The sequence below is a fragment of the Coccinella septempunctata genome, chromosome 3 (assembly GCF_907165205.1).
Source record: "Coccinella septempunctata chromosome 3, icCocSept1.1, whole genome shotgun sequence".
Taxonomy (NCBI): Eukaryota; Metazoa; Arthropoda; class Insecta; order Coleoptera; family Coccinellidae; genus Coccinella; species Coccinella septempunctata.
In genome coordinates, this window is record NC_058191.1 from 21,835,997 (window position 1) to 21,854,534 (window position 18,538).

At 44.9% G+C, this 18,538-nt stretch overlaps 2 protein-coding genes and 1 long non-coding RNA gene across 3 annotated transcripts; 1 reads left to right on the top strand and 2 right to left on the bottom strand.

Annotated features, from left to right (window-relative positions):
- The first annotated feature begins 1,751 nt into the window (after positions 1-1,751).
- LOC123309710 lies at positions 1,752-3,146 on the top strand. The gene is made up of 3 exons (XM_044892936.1): positions 1,752-1,793; positions 2,011-2,037; positions 2,362-3,146. The coding sequence occupies exons 1-3, from the start codon at positions 1,752-1,754 to the stop codon at positions 2,647-2,649; spliced, it is 357 nt and encodes a 118-aa protein (XP_044748871.1). The 3' UTR covers positions 2,650-3,146.
- A 9,374-nt stretch (positions 3,147-12,520) lies between these two features.
- On the bottom strand, positions 12,521-15,594 carry LOC123309485 (ufm1-specific protease 2-like). The gene is made up of 6 exons (XM_044892635.1): positions 15,432-15,594; positions 14,673-15,378; positions 14,358-14,615; positions 13,333-13,482; positions 12,896-13,270; positions 12,521-12,840 (listed from the first exon to the last, which is right to left on the bottom strand). Exons 1-6 carry the CDS (start codon positions 15,468-15,470, stop codon positions 12,629-12,631), a joined length of 1,740 nt encoding a protein of 579 aa, XP_044748570.1. The 5' UTR covers positions 15,471-15,594; the 3' UTR covers positions 12,521-12,628.
- A 417-nt stretch (positions 15,595-16,011) lies between these two features.
- LOC123309824 lies at positions 16,012-16,939 on the bottom strand. The gene is made up of 2 exons (XR_006537293.1): positions 16,845-16,939; positions 16,012-16,761 (listed from the first exon to the last, which is right to left on the bottom strand). It is a non-coding gene; the product is annotated as an uncharacterized LOC123309824 (long non-coding RNA).
- Positions 16,940-18,538: the final 1,599 nt, after the last annotated feature.

Below are 18,538 nucleotides of genomic sequence, written 5' to 3' on the forward strand. Positions count from 1 at the left end.
AACTACTTCTAATTAAGAAAGTATACTCAAACATAACATTATTCTTAATATAATAATATAATATGTATTATCTATAAAAGATTTTCAAATATAAAATAATTCTCAACGATAACAGAAATAAAACTAACGAATGAAAATTTTGACATTGTCCTTCATATCGAAGTTTCCAATTTTATGCTTTTATTTAAAGACGGTCCGCAATTCTATCTAAGAGTAACTAAAGAGTTATTCTTTGATTCTATTCTAATTATTCCAATTTTTCCGTTTCTTTTCGGGTTGCTCAGAAATGATTTTCATTATTAATATTTTTAACATAGTTATTGATTAATAAAATTCATTTAAGATGAATTTTGAATCGCGACCACAAGGACAAGTTTCTGAGACTTCTGAAAAGTAAATTTCTAATTCAATTCTACAGACTATCAGTTTACATAAAAAAGAATCTTGATTCGCGCTGGCGCCACACATCCATCCCGAATAGTGGAGGAGCCAACCGATACGTCTGATGAACCGGGCTTTCGTCAATGTCCGCCGCTGGCACCACACATCCATCCCGAATAGTGCAGGAGCCAACCGATACGTCCGATGAGCCAGACTTTCGTCAATGTCCGCCGCTGGTGCCACACATCCATCCCGAATAGAGGAGGAACCAATCGATAGGTCCGATGAACAGGCGCTTTCGTCAATTATCGCCGCTTCCGTCACACATACATCCAGAATAGTCGAGGAGGCAACCGATACGACCGATGAACCGGGCTTTCGTCAATGTCGGCCGCTGGTGCCACACACCCCTCCCAAATAGTGGAGGAGCCAATCGATAGGTCCGATGAATAGGCACTTTCGTCAATTATCGCCGCTTGCGTCACAAATCTATCCAGAATAGTCGAGGAGGCAACCGATACGACCGATGAACCGGGCTTTCGTCAATGTCCGAAGCTGGCGCCACACATCCATTCCGAATAGTGGAGGAGCCAATCGATAGGTCCGATGAACAGGCGCTTTCGTCAATTATCGCCGCTTGCGTCACACATAACATACATCCAGAATAGTCGAGGAGCCAACCGATACGTCCGATGAACCGGCGCTTCCCTCAATGTCCGCCGCTGGTGCCACACACCCTTCCCAAATGGTAGAGGAGCCAATCGATAGGTCCGATGAACAGGCGCTTTCGTCAATTATCGCCGCTTGCGTCACACATAACATACATCCAGAATAGTCGAGGAGCCAACCGATACGTCCGATGAACCGGCGCTTCCGTCAATGTCCGCCGATGGTGCCACACACTCCTCCCAAATAGTGGAGGAGCCAACCGATACGTCCGATGAACCGACGCTTTTGTCAATGTCCGCCGCTGGCGCCTCACATCCATCCCGAATAGTGGAGGAGCCAACCGATTAGTCCGATGAACCGGGCTTTCGTCAATGTCCGCCGCTGGCGCCACACATCCACCCCGAATATTGGAGGAGCCAATCGATCCGTCCGATGAACCGGCGCTTCCATCAATGTCCGCCGCTGGCGCCACACCCTCATCCCGAATAGTTGAGAGGCCAATCGATAGGTCCGATGAACCGGGCTTTCGTCAATGTCCGCCGCTGGCGCCATACATCCATCCCGAATAGTGAAGGAGCCAACCGATACGTCCGATGAACCGGGTTATCGTCAATGTCCGCCGTTGGCGCCACTCATCCATCCCGAAAGGTGGAGGAGCCAACCGATACGTCCGATGAAACGGCGGTTTGGCGGTTTTGTCAATGTCCGCCGCTGGCGCCACACATCCATCCCGAATAGTGGAGGAACCAACCGATACGTCCGATGAACCAGCGCTTTCATCAATGTCCGCCGCTGGCCCCACACATCTATCCCGAATAGTGGAGGAGACAACCGATACGTCCGATGAACCGGGCTTTCGTCAATGTCCGCCGCTGGCGCCACACATCCACCCCGAATATTGGAGGAGCCAACCGATACGTCCGATGAACCGGCGCCACAAATCCATCCCGATTAGTGGAGGAGCCAATCGATAGGTCCGATGAACAGGCGCTTTCGTCAATGTCCGCCGCTGGCGCCACACATCCATCCCGAATGGTGGAGGAGCCCAACCTATACGTCCGATGAACCAGTGCTTTCGTCAATGTCCGCCGCTGGCGCCACACATGCATCCCGAATAGTGGAGGAGCCAACCGATACGTCCGATGAACCGGCACTTTCGTCAACTATCGCCGCTTGCGTCACACATCTATCAAGAATGGTCGAGGAGCCAACCGATACGTCCGATGAACCGTGCTTTCTTCAATTTCCGCCGCTGGCGCCACACATCCATCCCGAATAGTGGAGGAGCCAATCGATAGGTCCGATGAACAGGCGCTTTCGTCAATTATCGAAGCTTGCGTCACACATACATCCAGAATAGTCGAGGAGCCAACCTATACGTCCGATGAACCGGCGCTTTCATCAATGTCCGCCGCTGGCGCCACACATTCATCCCGAATAGTGGAGGAGCCAACCGATACGTCCGATGAACCGGCTCTTTCGTCATTGTCCGCCGCTGGCGCCACACATCAATCCCGCATATTGGAGGAGCCAACCGATACGTCCGATGAACCGGCGCTTTCGTCAATGTCCGCCGCTGGCGCCACACATCCATCCTGAATAGTGGAGGAGCCAACCGATACGTCCGATGAACCGGCGCTTTCGTCAATTATCGCCGCTTGCGTCACACATCCATCCAGAATGGTCGAGGAGCCAACCGATACGTCCGATGAACCGGGCTTTCTTCAATGTCCGCCGCTGGCGCCACACATCCATCCCGAATAGTGGAGGAGCCAATCGATAGGTCCGATGAACAGGCGCTTTCGTCAATTATCGAAGCTTGCGTCACACATACATCCAGAATAGTCGAGGAGCACACCGATACGTCCGATGAACCGGGCTTTCTTCAATGTCCGCCGCTGGCGCCACACATCCATCCCGAATAGTGGAGGAGCCAATCGATAGGTCCGATGAACAGGCGCTTTCGTCAATTTATCGAAGCTTGCGTCACACATACATCCCGAATAGTTTAGGAGCCAACCGATACGTCCGATGAACCGGGCTTTCGTCAATGTCCGCCGCTGGCGACACACATCCATCCCGAAAGGTGGAGGAGCCAACCGATACGTCCGATGAACCGGTGCTTTCGTCAATGTCCGCCGCTGGCGCCACACGCATTCATCCCGAATAGTGGTGATGCCAACCGATACGTCCGATAAACCGGCGAGTTCGTCAATGTCCGCCGCTGGCGACACACATCCATCCCGAATAGTGGAGGAGCCAACCGATACGTCCGATGAACCGGCACTTTCGTCAATTATCGCCGCTTGCGTCACACATCTATCCAGAATGGTCGAGGAGCCAACCGATACGTCCGATGAACCGGGCTTTCTTCAATGTCCGCCGCTGGCGCCACACATGCATCCCGAATAGTGGAGGTGCCAACCGATACGACCGATGAACCGGCGAGTTCGTCAATGTCCGCCGCTGGCGCCACACATCCATCCCGAATAGTGGAGGAGCCAACCAATACGTCCGATGAACCGGTGCTTTCGTCAATGTCCGCCGCTGGCGCCACACGCATTCATCCCGAATAGTGGTGATGCCAACCGATACGTCCGATAAACCGGCGAGTTCGTCAATGTCCGCCGCTGGCGACGCACATCCATCCCGAATAGTGGAGAAGCCAACCGATACGTCCGATGAACCGGCACTTTCGTCAATTATCGCCGCTTGCGTCACACATCTATCCAGAATGGTCGAGGAGCCAACCGATACGTCCGATGAACCGGGCTTTCTTCAATGTCCGCCGCTGGCGCCACACATGCATCCCGAATAGAGGAGGTGCCAACCGATACGACCGATGAACCGGCGAGTTCGTCAATGTCCGCCGCTGGCGCCACACATCCATCCCGAAAGGTGGAGGAGCCAACCGATACGTCCGATGAAACGGCGCTTTTGTCAATGTCCGCCGCTGGCGCCACACATCCATCCCGAATAGTGGAGGAACCAACTGATACGTCCAATGAACCGGGCTTTCGTCAATGTCCGCCGCTGGCGCCACACATCCATCCCGAATAGTGGAGGAGCCAACCGATACGTCCGATGAACCGGCGCTTTCGTCAATGTCCTCTGCTGGCGCCACACATCCATCCCGAATAGTGGAGGAGCCAACCGATACGTCCGATGAACCGGCGCTTTTGACAAGGTCCGCCGCTGGCGCCACACATCCATCAAGAATAGTGGAGGAGCCAACCGATACGTCCGATGAACCGGGCTTTCGTCAATCTCCATTAAGCTATTGATGATTAAAGCAGTCTATTGTAATATAAACAGTATCAATAACAAAAAAGCATTGATACGCCAATATATAGAAAACAACAACATAAACTGTGCAATGTTTGTGGAAACCAAGACAACCGGTCTAGGATAAATATATCAATACATCCTCGAAATACACTCCTAATAAGAATGTGAATTTATTGCATAAATGAATCGGCCTATTCGGTCGAACAAATTCAGTTGCATATCTTTCATAATAATCTCAATAAACTACTTCTAATTAAGAAAGTATACTCAAACATAACATTATTCTTAATATAATAATATAATATGTATTATCTATAAAAGATTTTCAAATATAAAATAATTCTCAACGATAACAGAAATAAAACTAACGAATGAAAATTTTGACATTGTCCTTCATATCGAAGTTTCCAATTTTATGCTTTTATTTAAAGACGGTCCGCAATTCTATCTAAGAGTAACTAAAGAGTTATTCTTTGATTCTATTCTAATTATTCCAATTTTTCCGTTTCTTTTCGGGTTGCTCAGAAATGATTTTCATTATTAATATTTTTAACATAGTTATTGATTAATAAAATTCATTTAAGATGAATTTTGAATCGCGACCACAAGGACAAGTTTCTGAGACTTCTGAAAAGTAAATTTCTAATTCAATTCTACAGACTATCAGTTTACATAAAAAAGAATCTTGATTCGCGCTGGCGCCACACATCCATCCCGAATAGTGGAGGAGCCAACCGATACGTCTGATGAACCGGGCTTTCGTCAATGTCCGCCGCTGGCACCACACATCCATCCCGAATAGTGCAGGAGCCAACCGATACGTCCGATGAGCCAGACTTTCGTCAATGTCCGCCGCTGGTGCCACACATCCATCCCGAATAGAGGAGGAACCAATCGATAGGTCCGATGAACAGGCGCTTTCGTCAATTATCGCCGCTTCCGTCACACATACATCCAGAATAGTCGAGGAGGCAACCGATACGACCGATGAACCGGGCTTTCGTCAATGTCGGCCGCTGGTGCCACACACCCCTCCCAAATAGTGGAGGAGCCAATCGATAGGTCCGATGAATAGGCACTTTCGTCAATTATCGCCGCTTGCGTCACAAATCTATCCAGAATAGTCGAGGAGGCAACCGATACGACCGATGAACCGGGCTTTCGTCAATGTCCGAAGCTGGCGCCACACATCCATTCCGAATAGTGGAGGAGCCAATCGATAGGTCCGATGAACAGGCGCTTTCGTCAATTATCGCCGCTTGCGTCACACATAACATACATCCAGAATAGTCGAGGAGCCAACCGATACGTCCGATGAACCGGCGCTTCCCTCAATGTCCGCCGCTGGTGCCACACACCCTTCCCAAATGGTAGAGGAGCCAATCGATAGGTCCGATGAACAGGCGCTTTCGTCAATTATCGCCGCTTGCGTCACACATAACATACATCCAGAATAGTCGAGGAGCCAACCGATACGTCCGATGAACCGGCGCTTCCGTCAATGTCCGCCGATGGTGCCACACACTCCTCCCAAATAGTGGAGGAGCCAACCGATACGTCCGATGAACCGACGCTTTTGTCAATGTCCGCCGCTGGCGCCTCACATCCATCCCGAATAGTGGAGGAGCCAACCGATTAGTCCGATGAACCGGGCTTTCGTCAATGTCCGCCGCTGGCGCCACACATCCACCCCGAATATTGGAGGAGCCAATCGATCCGTCCGATGAACCGGCGCTTCCATCAATGTCCGCCGCTGGCGCCACACCCTCATCCCGAATAGTTGAGAGGCCAATCGATAGGTCCGATGAACCGGGCTTTCGTCAATGTCCGCCGCTGGCGCCATACATCCATCCCGAATAGTGAAGGAGCCAACCGATACGTCCGATGAACCGGGTTATCGTCAATGTCCGCCGTTGGCGCCACTCATCCATCCCGAAAGGTGGAGGAGCCAACCGATACGTCCGATGAAACGGCGGTTTGGCGGTTTTGTCAATGTCCGCCGCTGGCGCCACACATCCATCCCGAATAGTGGAGGAACCAACCGATACGTCCGATGAACCAGCGCTTTCATCAATGTCCGCCGCTGGCCCCACACATCTATCCCGAATAGTGGAGGAGACAACCGATACGTCCGATGAACCGGGCTTTCGTCAATGTCCGCCGCTGGCGCCACACATCCACCCCGAATATTGGAGGAGCCAACCGATACGTCCGATGAACCGGCGCCACAAATCCATCCCGATTAGTGGAGGAGCCAATCGATAGGTCCGATGAACAGGCGCTTTCGTCAATGTCCGCCGCTGGCGCCACACATCCATCCCGAATGGTGGAGGAGCCCAACCTATACGTCCGATGAACCAGTGCTTTCGTCAATGTCCGCCGCTGGCGCCACACATGCATCCCGAATAGTGGAGGAGCCAACCGATACGTCCGATGAACCGGCACTTTCGTCAACTATCGCCGCTTGCGTCACACATCTATCAAGAATGGTCGAGGAGCCAACCGATACGTCCGATGAACCGTGCTTTCTTCAATTTCCGCCGCTGGCGCCACACATCCATCCCGAATAGTGGAGGAGCCAATCGATAGGTCCGATGAACAGGCGCTTTCGTCAATTATCGAAGCTTGCGTCACACATACATCCAGAATAGTCGAGGAGCCAACCTATACGTCCGATGAACCGGCGCTTTCATCAATGTCCGCCGCTGGCGCCACACATTCATCCCGAATAGTGGAGGAGCCAACCGATACGTCCGATGAACCGGCTCTTTCGTCATTGTCCGCCGCTGGCGCCACACATCAATCCCGCATATTGGAGGAGCCAACCGATACGTCCGATGAACCGGCGCTTTCGTCAATGTCCGCCGCTGGCGCCACACATCCATCCTGAATAGTGGAGGAGCCAACCGATACGTCCGATGAACCGGCGCTTTCGTCAATTATCGCCGCTTGCGTCACACATCCATCCAGAATGGTCGAGGAGCCAACCGATACGTCCGATGAACCGGGCTTTCTTCAATGTCCGCCGCTGGCGCCACACATCCATCCCGAATAGTGGAGGAGCCAATCGATAGGTCCGATGAACAGGCGCTTTCGTCAATTATCGAAGCTTGCGTCACACATACATCCAGAATAGTCGAGGAGCACACCGATACGTCCGATGAACCGGGCTTTCTTCAATGTCCGCCGCTGGCGCCACACATCCATCCCGAATAGTGGAGGAGCCAATCGATAGGTCCGATGAACAGGCGCTTTCGTCAATTTATCGAAGCTTGCGTCACACATACATCCCGAATAGTTTAGGAGCCAACCGATACGTCCGATGAACCGGGCTTTCGTCAATGTCCGCCGCTGGCGACACACATCCATCCCGAAAGGTGGAGGAGCCAACCGATACGTCCGATGAACCGGTGCTTTCGTCAATGTCCGCCGCTGGCGCCACACGCATTCATCCCGAATAGTGGTGATGCCAACCGATACGTCCGATAAACCGGCGAGTTCGTCAATGTCCGCCGCTGGCGACACACATCCATCCCGAATAGTGGAGGAGCCAACCGATACGTCCGATGAACCGGCACTTTCGTCAATTATCGCCGCTTGCGTCACACATCTATCCAGAATGGTCGAGGAGCCAACCGATACGTCCGATGAACCGGGCTTTCTTCAATGTCCGCCGCTGGCGCCACACATGCATCCCGAATAGTGGAGGTGCCAACCGATACGACCGATGAACCGGCGAGTTCGTCAATGTCCGCCGCTGGCGCCACACATCCATCCCGAATAGTGGAGGAGCCAACCAATACGTCCGATGAACCGGTGCTTTCGTCAATGTCCGCCGCTGGCGCCACACGCATTCATCCCGAATAGTGGTGATGCCAACCGATACGTCCGATAAACCGGCGAGTTCGTCAATGTCCGCCGCTGGCGACGCACATCCATCCCGAATAGTGGAGAAGCCAACCGATACGTCCGATGAACCGGCACTTTCGTCAATTATCGCCGCTTGCGTCACACATCTATCCAGAATGGTCGAGGAGCCAACCGATACGTCCGATGAACCGGGCTTTCTTCAATGTCCGCCGCTGGCGCCACACATGCATCCCGAATAGAGGAGGTGCCAACCGATACGACCGATGAACCGGCGAGTTCGTCAATGTCCGCCGCTGGCGCCACACATCCATCCCGAAAGGTGGAGGAGCCAACCGATACGTCCGATGAAACGGCGCTTTTGTCAATGTCCGCCGCTGGCGCCACACATCCATCCCGAATAGTGGAGGAACCAACTGATACGTCCAATGAACCGGGCTTTCGTCAATGTCCGCCGCTGGCGCCACACATCCATCCCGAATAGTGGAGGAGCCAACCGATACGTCCGATGAACCGGCGCTTTCGTCAATGTCCTCTGCTGGCGCCACACATCCATCCCGAATAGTGGAGGAGCCAACCGATACGTCCGATGAACCGGCGCTTTTGACAAGGTCCGCCGCTGGCGCCACACATCCATCAAGAATAGTGGAGGAGCCAACCGATACGTCCGATGAACCGGGCTTTCGTCAATGTCCGCCGCTGGTGCCACACATCCATCCCGAATAGTGGAGGAGCCAACTGATACGTCCAATGAACCGGCGCTTTTGTCAATGTCCGCCGCTGGCGCCACACATCCATCCCGAATAGTGGAGGAGCCAACTGATACGTCCAATGAACCGGCGCTTTTGTCAATGTCTGCCGCTGGCGCCACACATCCATCCCGAATAGTGGAGGAGCCAACCGATACGTCCGATGAACCGGCGCTTTCGTCAATGTCCTCCGCTGGCGCCACACATCCATCCCGAATAGTGGAGGAGCAAACCGATACGTCCGATGAACCGGCGCTGTCGTCGACATCAGCCGCTGTTGCCACACATTCATCCAAAATAGTCGAGGGGCCAACCGATACGTCCCTAGCTTTTTCTTACCACCAGCTATATTTGATTTTTCTTATTTCTTGACGGACCTCGCGTTTTATGTTTATAAGGCTTTTTTGGGCTGCAACATCGCCAGGCTTCTTAATTGCTGCTTTCATCGCTTTGTGTTTTGCTTCCAAAAGGGGTTCGATATGAGTTTTGCTGTCGGCGAACCAGTCTGAGGATTTTCGGCAACGTTATGTGCCCTGTATTTCTTTCGCTGTATTTGTAAGAGATTATTTGAAGCAGAGCCGATGTTCGCTCTCAATGTCGTCATTATAATCCGGTGGTGTTAGGCTATCTTTGACGGCAGCTGTGAATATTTCCTTTGTAGAAGAGTTTTGAAGTTTGGAGATTTGAAGGCGCTCTCTTAGTAACTTTGGCTTGCGTTGGTATTTTGGGAGCATTGAGATCTTCATTCTCGAGATTACCAGTCAAGATCAGTCCAGCACTCCAGATCTGCTCTAGGTTTAGTGACCAACACCTCTTTGAGATCTTTTATTCTGACGACCACATAGTCGAGAGTACGCCAATGCCCTGTGCGCAGGTAGCGCCAGGTTCCCCTTGAATTGGATGTCGTAATAAAATAGTTGTTCTTTATACATAGATTGTGTTTTTCACAAAGAGCCAGCAGACTTTCTCCGAATTTATGCAGTCTGTGCCGTGTTTCCCTATTATTCCTGGCCACAGTTCTATGTCTTGACATCTACTTCATTGCAGTTCCTTATTGATTAGGGCAGTACGCCTCTTTGGTCGGTCGGCCTTGGGGTTGTCTAACAAGTTTCTTACGTTGCATGCTGCAAAATCTACGTGCTTCTCATTGGTTGTTGTACGATGATTCACTCGCTCAGGCACCCTCCCCCAGAGATCCGAATGGGAGGGTATTTTACCTCCGGATACAAATTTTGTCCTGTTCGACTGATACTTTTTTTTGTAGGAGCTGCATTAGAAGGTGTTTTAAAGCTGCACTGGTAACGCTATCAGTGCAACTTTGGTTGCGGTTTCGACTAGATTATCTCGTGGCACTGTATGCTGAGACGACAAGGTCTCAGACGTAACTTAAGGCAACGCAGAGAGCCATTTCCTGCTCAAGCCAATGCTTAGGCTAGGTATATGGAAACAGAGTTATACCGCTCATGCTCGGTCGCCAGAGCCTCGTTCGTAATAACAGGGTGCACCGCGAGTATGTGAGGTTGGCATTTGAGAGGAAAGGCTATGAAACGCATCCTTTCCCCTTACACTCCAAGGTGTAAGACAACACTGAGTATTATTCTCTTGGAACCTCAGCCGCCACCCTCACCCATCTTGTGCCACACTTTTAGTTCTACCCCTACCATTAGTATGATACCCTGCTGGTGTGGAAACCCAGGGGGTGCAGGCACTAAGGGGTGAACTGCCTTTCCTCTTTTTTCCTAATTTCCCAGTATCCACCCTCACTGTTAGTACGAATGTCGCTGATATGAAAATTCGGGGGGAACAGAAAGCACCTAGGGGCGAACCGTCGTATGTCTACGCCGTCTTGCTCAAACCCTAACCTTGCTGAGTTCCGACATCAGTCGGAGATCTGTCTTGTGTTCAGGCTGGCGAACGAGTCCGTAGTCCGTTAACCCCGTATCTCGTTTGAGATTAGATCCCCCCACCCTTTTTTTCACTCCGTGAATTCACTACCTAATATTGTTGCTTGTATTTCATTCCGAGGAAAACCTTTTCAAGTGTATAAAGTAGACTGTTTCTATTCAACCCTTTGTATTGCGCTTTTCATTTGAAGGATTTTGTAATAGTTCCTTTTGTGTTTGTTTTTACGAGTCGACGAATAAAATTTGTCTACGTTGATTTTGACTTTCACTGGTTGTCGCTAGCACACCGGACACCGCGAAACCCTGTCTTAGACTCGAAGCTTGAAGGGTAGGTTTGCTATTTTCCCTCGAAAGAATAGCTGGTGCTGGAGTACCCGAGGAAACGTCGTTGGACCTCATTGTTGTTCGACATTTGAATTAGTTAATGAGCCTTCATTTTCCTGTTCGACAGTAATTGTTTCATTGCTTTTCAGTCTTCAAGCCTGTCCGAGCTTCTTGGTTGGGTACGTCTTATTTACATCAAGATCTGCATTCTTTGAGAAAATTTCATTTATCATTTTCGCCTTCGTGAGATCTTCCGTTACATCTTCCTGATTATTTGTGTCTATCACAATGTGCGAGATCTCCTGCCTTACCTTTGTTTATTTGTAAGTTTTTTCTGCAAATCTGTTGTCTGTTCAAATGTTGATTATCTATAGTAGTAATGAGTTAGTTAATTTTCTATCGAAATTTTCGGGATTATTTGATAGAATTTCGCCATCAGATACTCTGGGTAATCTTTCAACAAATTCTTGACTTCGAAAGCAGTTCACATAAAAACTGTCAATATGCTTCACATTTTCCATTCTTCTTGTGCATGATTTATGAAAAACTTTTCAACAATATGCACATACGAATACCCTGCACTTTTTGGAACTGCAAGCAAAACTTCTTTCAATAATTGAGTTTTGGAAAACACCAACATTTTCAACAGTCTGTGAGCCCGTTTCACTCTCGGCAGCCATCTTGACTATGATTGTACTTTTACTATATATGTCACAAGTCTAAAAATGCCTTTGTCGACTTAAGTTTTCTTTTTCGAGTAAAGTTGAACGGAATACTCCCAGAATTTAATTTTATTCCCAAAAAGCTTCTTGTGCACCGTGACATTGAAAACACCTTCTGTATGGCGTTACAAAAATAATTCATGTTTTGAATCTTTGGGGGTTGCCAGTACCAGTTCCTCTTCTTCTCCTTTCAGCAATTACAGAACAATCAATTTCTTCACAGCCGTCTATAGAGAAGGCTGTGATTTTTCTATTCGTATTATCTCCACTCACAAAATTAACGGCGAACCTTCCACATGTAGCCGCCAAACTAATCATTCTTAATTCTAGCGAACCTATAGACCTAGGCCAGAATTCTCAAATATCTATTAGATTAGTGTTACACGGGACAACATTGACCAATAAAATCTACCGATTATTGCTTTCGTTCGACAACATAGGAATGCCGCATGCGAGAATAACTTGACATTTGAGAATCGGGTAACACGACGCAACGGACGAAGGCCGTCCTAGGTCTTTAGCGACCGCACCGCCAAATTTTTACGGACACTTTTATGAACAGCGATCGTTTTCATTATCTCTTCTCTCCATAACTCGGGGTATCACGAATAAAAAAGTGAAGAATTCATTTTTAGGCAAAAACAATATATTTTATCCACTTAAAATTACGACGAAACTGTAATAAGAAACCCATACTCCGCAGATTATCACATATTTTGACGAATCAAATGCCAGTAGGCACCAAAGGTAAACACATATTGTAATATGATGTTTTACTCCAAAATTCCAGTCCTTTCCATCCACACCAACCTTTCGTTTGTATGACATTCAAATCTTCGGGTCCCACATAATGTGGATCTAATATTAAAAACTTGATGTTACCGGTGCCTTCATTATAATCAACGCCTAAAATTGTGTGTGCAAGATTTCCACCTCCTGAAGAATAAAATTCAATTCAATAACAATTTTTAGATCATAGTAGATTATTTACCTATCATGATGGGGGTACCATACTCTTCAAAATGTCTAACGAGTTGAGGACCTTCATAAGCCATTTCTAAACCGTTACTAACATTTATAATCCTACAAGTCACTCCTAATAAAGAATTCAGCACAAAATTCACTTCCATAGATCCAATCCATTGCCTCGAACCAATAAAACTGACTGGTTTATCTCCAATATCTACAAGACACTTCTGAATCTCCTCAAAAGTTGGAACTTCCCTATCTACATAACCCTGCCATTTAAACCAAGATGCTAGGGTTTGTAAGGAGCGATAGGCACAACCCCAACCACTGTCATTAATGTTATTCTGATTATAATGATAGTAGCTATACTTTCCTTTGACAAGAGCTACTTTACCATCTGAAAATTTTTACACGTTTATCGAATCCTCATCCAAAGATCCATGACAAGTCACATCTTACCGTTGTTAGTATTTTTCAATACTTCATGAGGGTTAACTAAAGGTCCATCTTCAAGTGCTGAATTCTGGAATGAATACCGATTTTCTCTCCTGAATAATGGTCTCTGCATTGGGAGGAGGAACTGTTTGTGTAGAGCCCTTCTGCTTGGTTCTGAAGAAAATAATTTGGATGAAAATTGATAATTTCAGTAACAATTCAAAGAATGCACTAGCAAGGCTTGCTAGTCATGAATCAGCGAAGAAATTCCCACAGAGGCTAAAACATATGTACACAAACTGTAGACTGGTTTCGGGATTATTGTCCCTCATCAGTACAGTGAGACACATCTCAACCGGAGGATGGCGTCCCTAAGCGAGAAAAGAGGCCCGCAATGAGGGATACTTTTCAATTATCATCACGACGCGACACCTGTCCGACCAAGGCTAAACCAAGCCTAGCTTACTATGTAGAATCCTACACACATGCATGACTCACAAACAATACCACGTGGCCTGCAGTCAACGATAGTACAACTATTCGCTGAGAGACTGCAGGGGGTATAAGGGATCGCACGCAGACCGCTTACATAATATTGAATAATTAAATTATTGTTGTGTATAGGGGGGTAGGGCACAATAAATATTTGGAAACATAAAAAAATATGGGACTGCAACCCAAGCAAAGTGTTTATTTAAAAAAATAAAAGTTACTATTATATCACTGAAGTGGCAGACTGAAGAAAATCTTATGCTATGCCACTGAATTAAATGTGGAGCACTGCCCATTCATGAGTTGAAGGTGCTTTTTCAAGGCATTTTTCATTAATACTGGGAATGCCACTAATTTCAATATTTTTGACGTATTTTCGTAGGAAACTGTGAATTAGAAGGTGAATTTTTTTGGCTAATTTATAAAGAAACTTGTGGCTATATTCCCAAATTGTTTTAACACCCTATGATCAATTCAATACAGAAAATGGGAATATTCACCTATATTTTATCAGATAATCCTACCTTATGTAATAAATTAAGGGCATGATGACTCACCAAATTTTCCTTGGTCCACTCCTGTTGGCATCCAAACAGATATGAAATGTCCACAATTTATTGGATAAAAATGATAACATTCAGGCACCACAAGGGCATCTTTCTCTGTTAGATTCTTCAAAAGTGTCAAGTGGTATGCTTTTAGATTTTTCAAAATGCTTTCAACAAGAATAGCATACAATCTTATCAAGCTTGTCTGCTTGCTTATAAGAGATAATACGTCAATTTTAACAGGAATGAAAGCAGTTTTTTTTTGTTCTGCAATGAATGAAATATTAGATCTTTACAATGCATCATCATTTGAGAGTAGCTTACTTTTAGTCAAAAAACAAATTGGGGCGTGCTGCTCTTTATCACCACTCAATGTATTATCCTTTGAGACTTTTTTCATTATTTTCATATTGATTATATAAGGTGAAGACCAATTATTTTTTTTCCTTTCACATGCATTAATCTCATTAGAATGTTTGAAAATATCAGAAAAGGTAGGTTCACCATTTGAGTTTCCTGTTTCAGTTTCATTGCCGAGCAAATAAATTGGAGATCCTACAATATTGAAAGCCAACTTTCCAGAAGTTACTGTATTTCTCAAATCTAGAATTGCCTCATCATAACTGGACCTCTCTGCATTACATGTAATTGGAAGAGTTCCTGTTAAGCGGACATACATTAGGTGTTCATAAATTTCTTTCTCTGAAACGACTTTGAATGATGTTTCCTGTAACTGTCCATGAATTAAGATATATGCAGTAATTTCATTTATGTTTTCCACGCCACAAGATAAAAATATTGGATTATCTGTAACATCTACTTCTTGTTGCAATTTTTTCACTATTTCACTCTGGTTTATTTTTTTATTACTAATTTCAACAATTCCATATAAATCAAATTCTGTAGGCAGACAATACTCTAAATCATTTACGAGCATACTATCCATTTGCACTGCCAAAAGAATAGTCATGTTATCGAAGAAAACTCCATACAATTTTGCGAATTTTGGTTCAGTTATCCTAGAAAGTTTCTGAAACCATAAGGGATAAGTTTCAGATTTTTTTTCGCTATTTATATACTCACTTCAATAAGATATTGGGAAATTTGCAACGTAGGTTTCATTTCGCTTTATTTGTTAGATATTTAAATAAAATAATAAAAATTAACAATATAAAATAATGTATTCCCTTTTACACTCGATTTCAATGATTTCCTATTTCCTAACCTAACATCCTACCCTACCATAGACCTACGAGGAGCTAAATGCTCATATCCGTACCGACGTTGCCACGTCTACCTCTCATTCTGAAACTGTCAACTTCGGTACTGAGTACTGAAACTTCAACCAGCTGTCAGATAGATGTCAAAATAAAATTGTGAGGTGTTGTGTGGGCAAAAATAACACATAATTTGGAATATTATTTTACTTTTAGTTAAAATACGTACATTGAAATGCATTATTTTTGTTTTTAATTTGATGGTGGTGTTAATCCTAGTCATTCTTTAGTGTTAAATGTACGTTATTAATGCCAGTAATGGTAATGAAAGTATTCAATATCTTGGGAAAGTCACACAGTATTTTAGCAGGAAGTGAATAATTATGCCATTTTCTCGTTGTGTTGTTGGATGTGGAGGCCGAGGAAACAGTGTTAAGTTTTGTTCCTATTCCGGAAGAAATTTCTGTATTTCAGCATAAGAAGCTTCACTTAAATTACTTGACGAGGAGACAACAAAACTGCTATTATTAGGAGAGCTGACTTATACTAGTTATATTATTATTTATACTCATTATATTTATGCTGTTTTTCTAACTAGTTCTATTTTGTATCGATTATATTTTTATAGTGTTCCTGGGCAGGAAGACCTGAGTTGTTAACCCTTGGAAACATTGTTTCAATAAAGTTTATTACTACTACTATAGTGTTCCTGTTTTAGATATACCTATATTGAATACACCTTTTCAATGAAACAGTGCATCTTTTCAAGAATATTTAATACAACTAAATTACATAATATTACGTATTTACATTTTGAGAAAATATTCATTCCATCTCTTTTTACCCGTACAAACGCTGTAGAAATAAAGGCCAGGAACAATGGTCTACCAGACGCATTCCATATGGATCCAGAGTTTCACAATCCTCATATCAGTATTTTATTACAGGTTGGTCATTATTTCCTTCTCTAAATATACATCAATTCATCTGTGCTAATCCTTTTGTGAAACACTTTCCTCGAATATTTTGTTCCAAATATTTTATAGAGTAACCTAGGTAAAAGGCTAATTATAAAGTATTTGTAGGCTGCTATGCTCTGAATGCTTTCGTACATCTGGCTTATCTTCTGGGAATAAAATCCGCCACTTCTTGATTTGTTTTCAAAATTTCAATAAATTAGGTACTCTTTGTATTCACTGAAAGAAAATTTATAGTTAATTCAGAAATCTTGATATATGATGATGATAGTTATCATATCAAAAGTTTAATATCAACTTACTTTTCATATATCTATTCATCTATTACAGATTGCCAAATAAATATTCTTAGAGTTCTAGATGAAGTAAAATACCACTCTTTTATACCTTGGAACAACGAAAATATTCGTCAAGTGAGGAGTTTTACTTGTAATGACGCTTTTGCTTGCCTCCACAATTTTTGTTAGGCTAGAAGGTTGGAGGGGCCTATAATGGTCCAAATCTTTGTTTTGACCGAGAGGGTCTTTCGACCAGGTTCAGTCTTCCAAGTAATGATTCTAATGTTCTTCAGTTGTTCGAGGAACGTTACAGGACCCTTATGTTGTTATATGTAGATATATCAGTTTAATTTAACGTTCCGCTCAAAACTTCTTGTTGTTAATCATGTTGTAAGTGATTGCAACCCTGTTATTTGTGTTGCATTGGTCATCTATTCAATACAGATTTTCTGATATAACTATTACCACAATTTCACAAAGAATATTAATGAAAAATGTAAATAATAAACGGTCTCTCATAACAAAATAAAAATAAATAAGACATGTGAAATGAGTTGACAGGCTGTCAGAGATGAACAGTTGACAGTTTTCAAATGTTCTGTGGCTTAAAAAGTAGACGACAGACGTGGCAACGTCGGTACGGATATGAGCATTTAGCTCCTCGTCCATAGACCTAATAACACAGAACACTAATATCAGAGACTTTCTCTATGACTCTATGATCTAAGGGATTTTTCAGCGAGATACCGTTTCATAAACGGTAACTGTAAAGTAATAACCACAGAACACTAATAACCGCTATGTTTCAGCGAAGAAACGGTTATCACATAGAGAAAGGAGAGGAGGAGAAAGGAATTCTCTTGTCTCTGGTAACCGCTCGGTTACTATACAGTCATAGGGTCTACAAACTACAAAGAGGAGGTTAATGTTTGATAATATTTGGGTAGAAGGTAGAGTTAAAGGTAACCGTAGGATTTTATTGAGAGCTATAACCGTTAACTCATTTTTGTGGGGGGAGGTGAAGAACACAGATTACAGAGTAGGTGGTGAAGAATGACAATAGTAGGGAAGTAACCGCTCGGTTACTATACAGTCATAGAGTCTACAGACTACCCACCCCCTGTTACTGGCGGTTACTAACGATATCTGGCTAAAAATCCCTCTAATACATACAATAATACAATTTTATTGGGTCTATGCTATGGAGGGTAGAGACCTCCATACCCATACCCCACAGAACATAAACATCAATGCCATATCCATACTCCATACCCATACCCTCCATAGTCTATGCATCCTACTGACATGCACAGATTACAGAGAAAGAGTTCCTCTTTGGTAATATGTGCTAGTTTGTCTATTGGGAATTCAAAATAAGCGATACGCCCTCTGGTGGCTATTTTTGCAAATAAAAAGTTAAGGCACTTTTGTCATTTGTTTGTTTACTTCATAGACCTAATAAAATAAAAAGTGGCGACCACTGGATGGCAAAATTTTAGCCATATTTTGGCGATTATCATAGCCATATTTTGGCGTCTTACGTCCAGTTTCATAATCCAATTTAAAGTCACTTTAAGCTTTCTTTAGTGTCATTTTTAGTAGGGATAAAGGAAGCTTTAAAATTAAATCGACTTTAGGTTTGCTTTCTCTATAATCTTTGCTTTCTCTCTACTCTCCAAACTGTGCTGACCTTAGAACATAGATACATGCAAAGATTA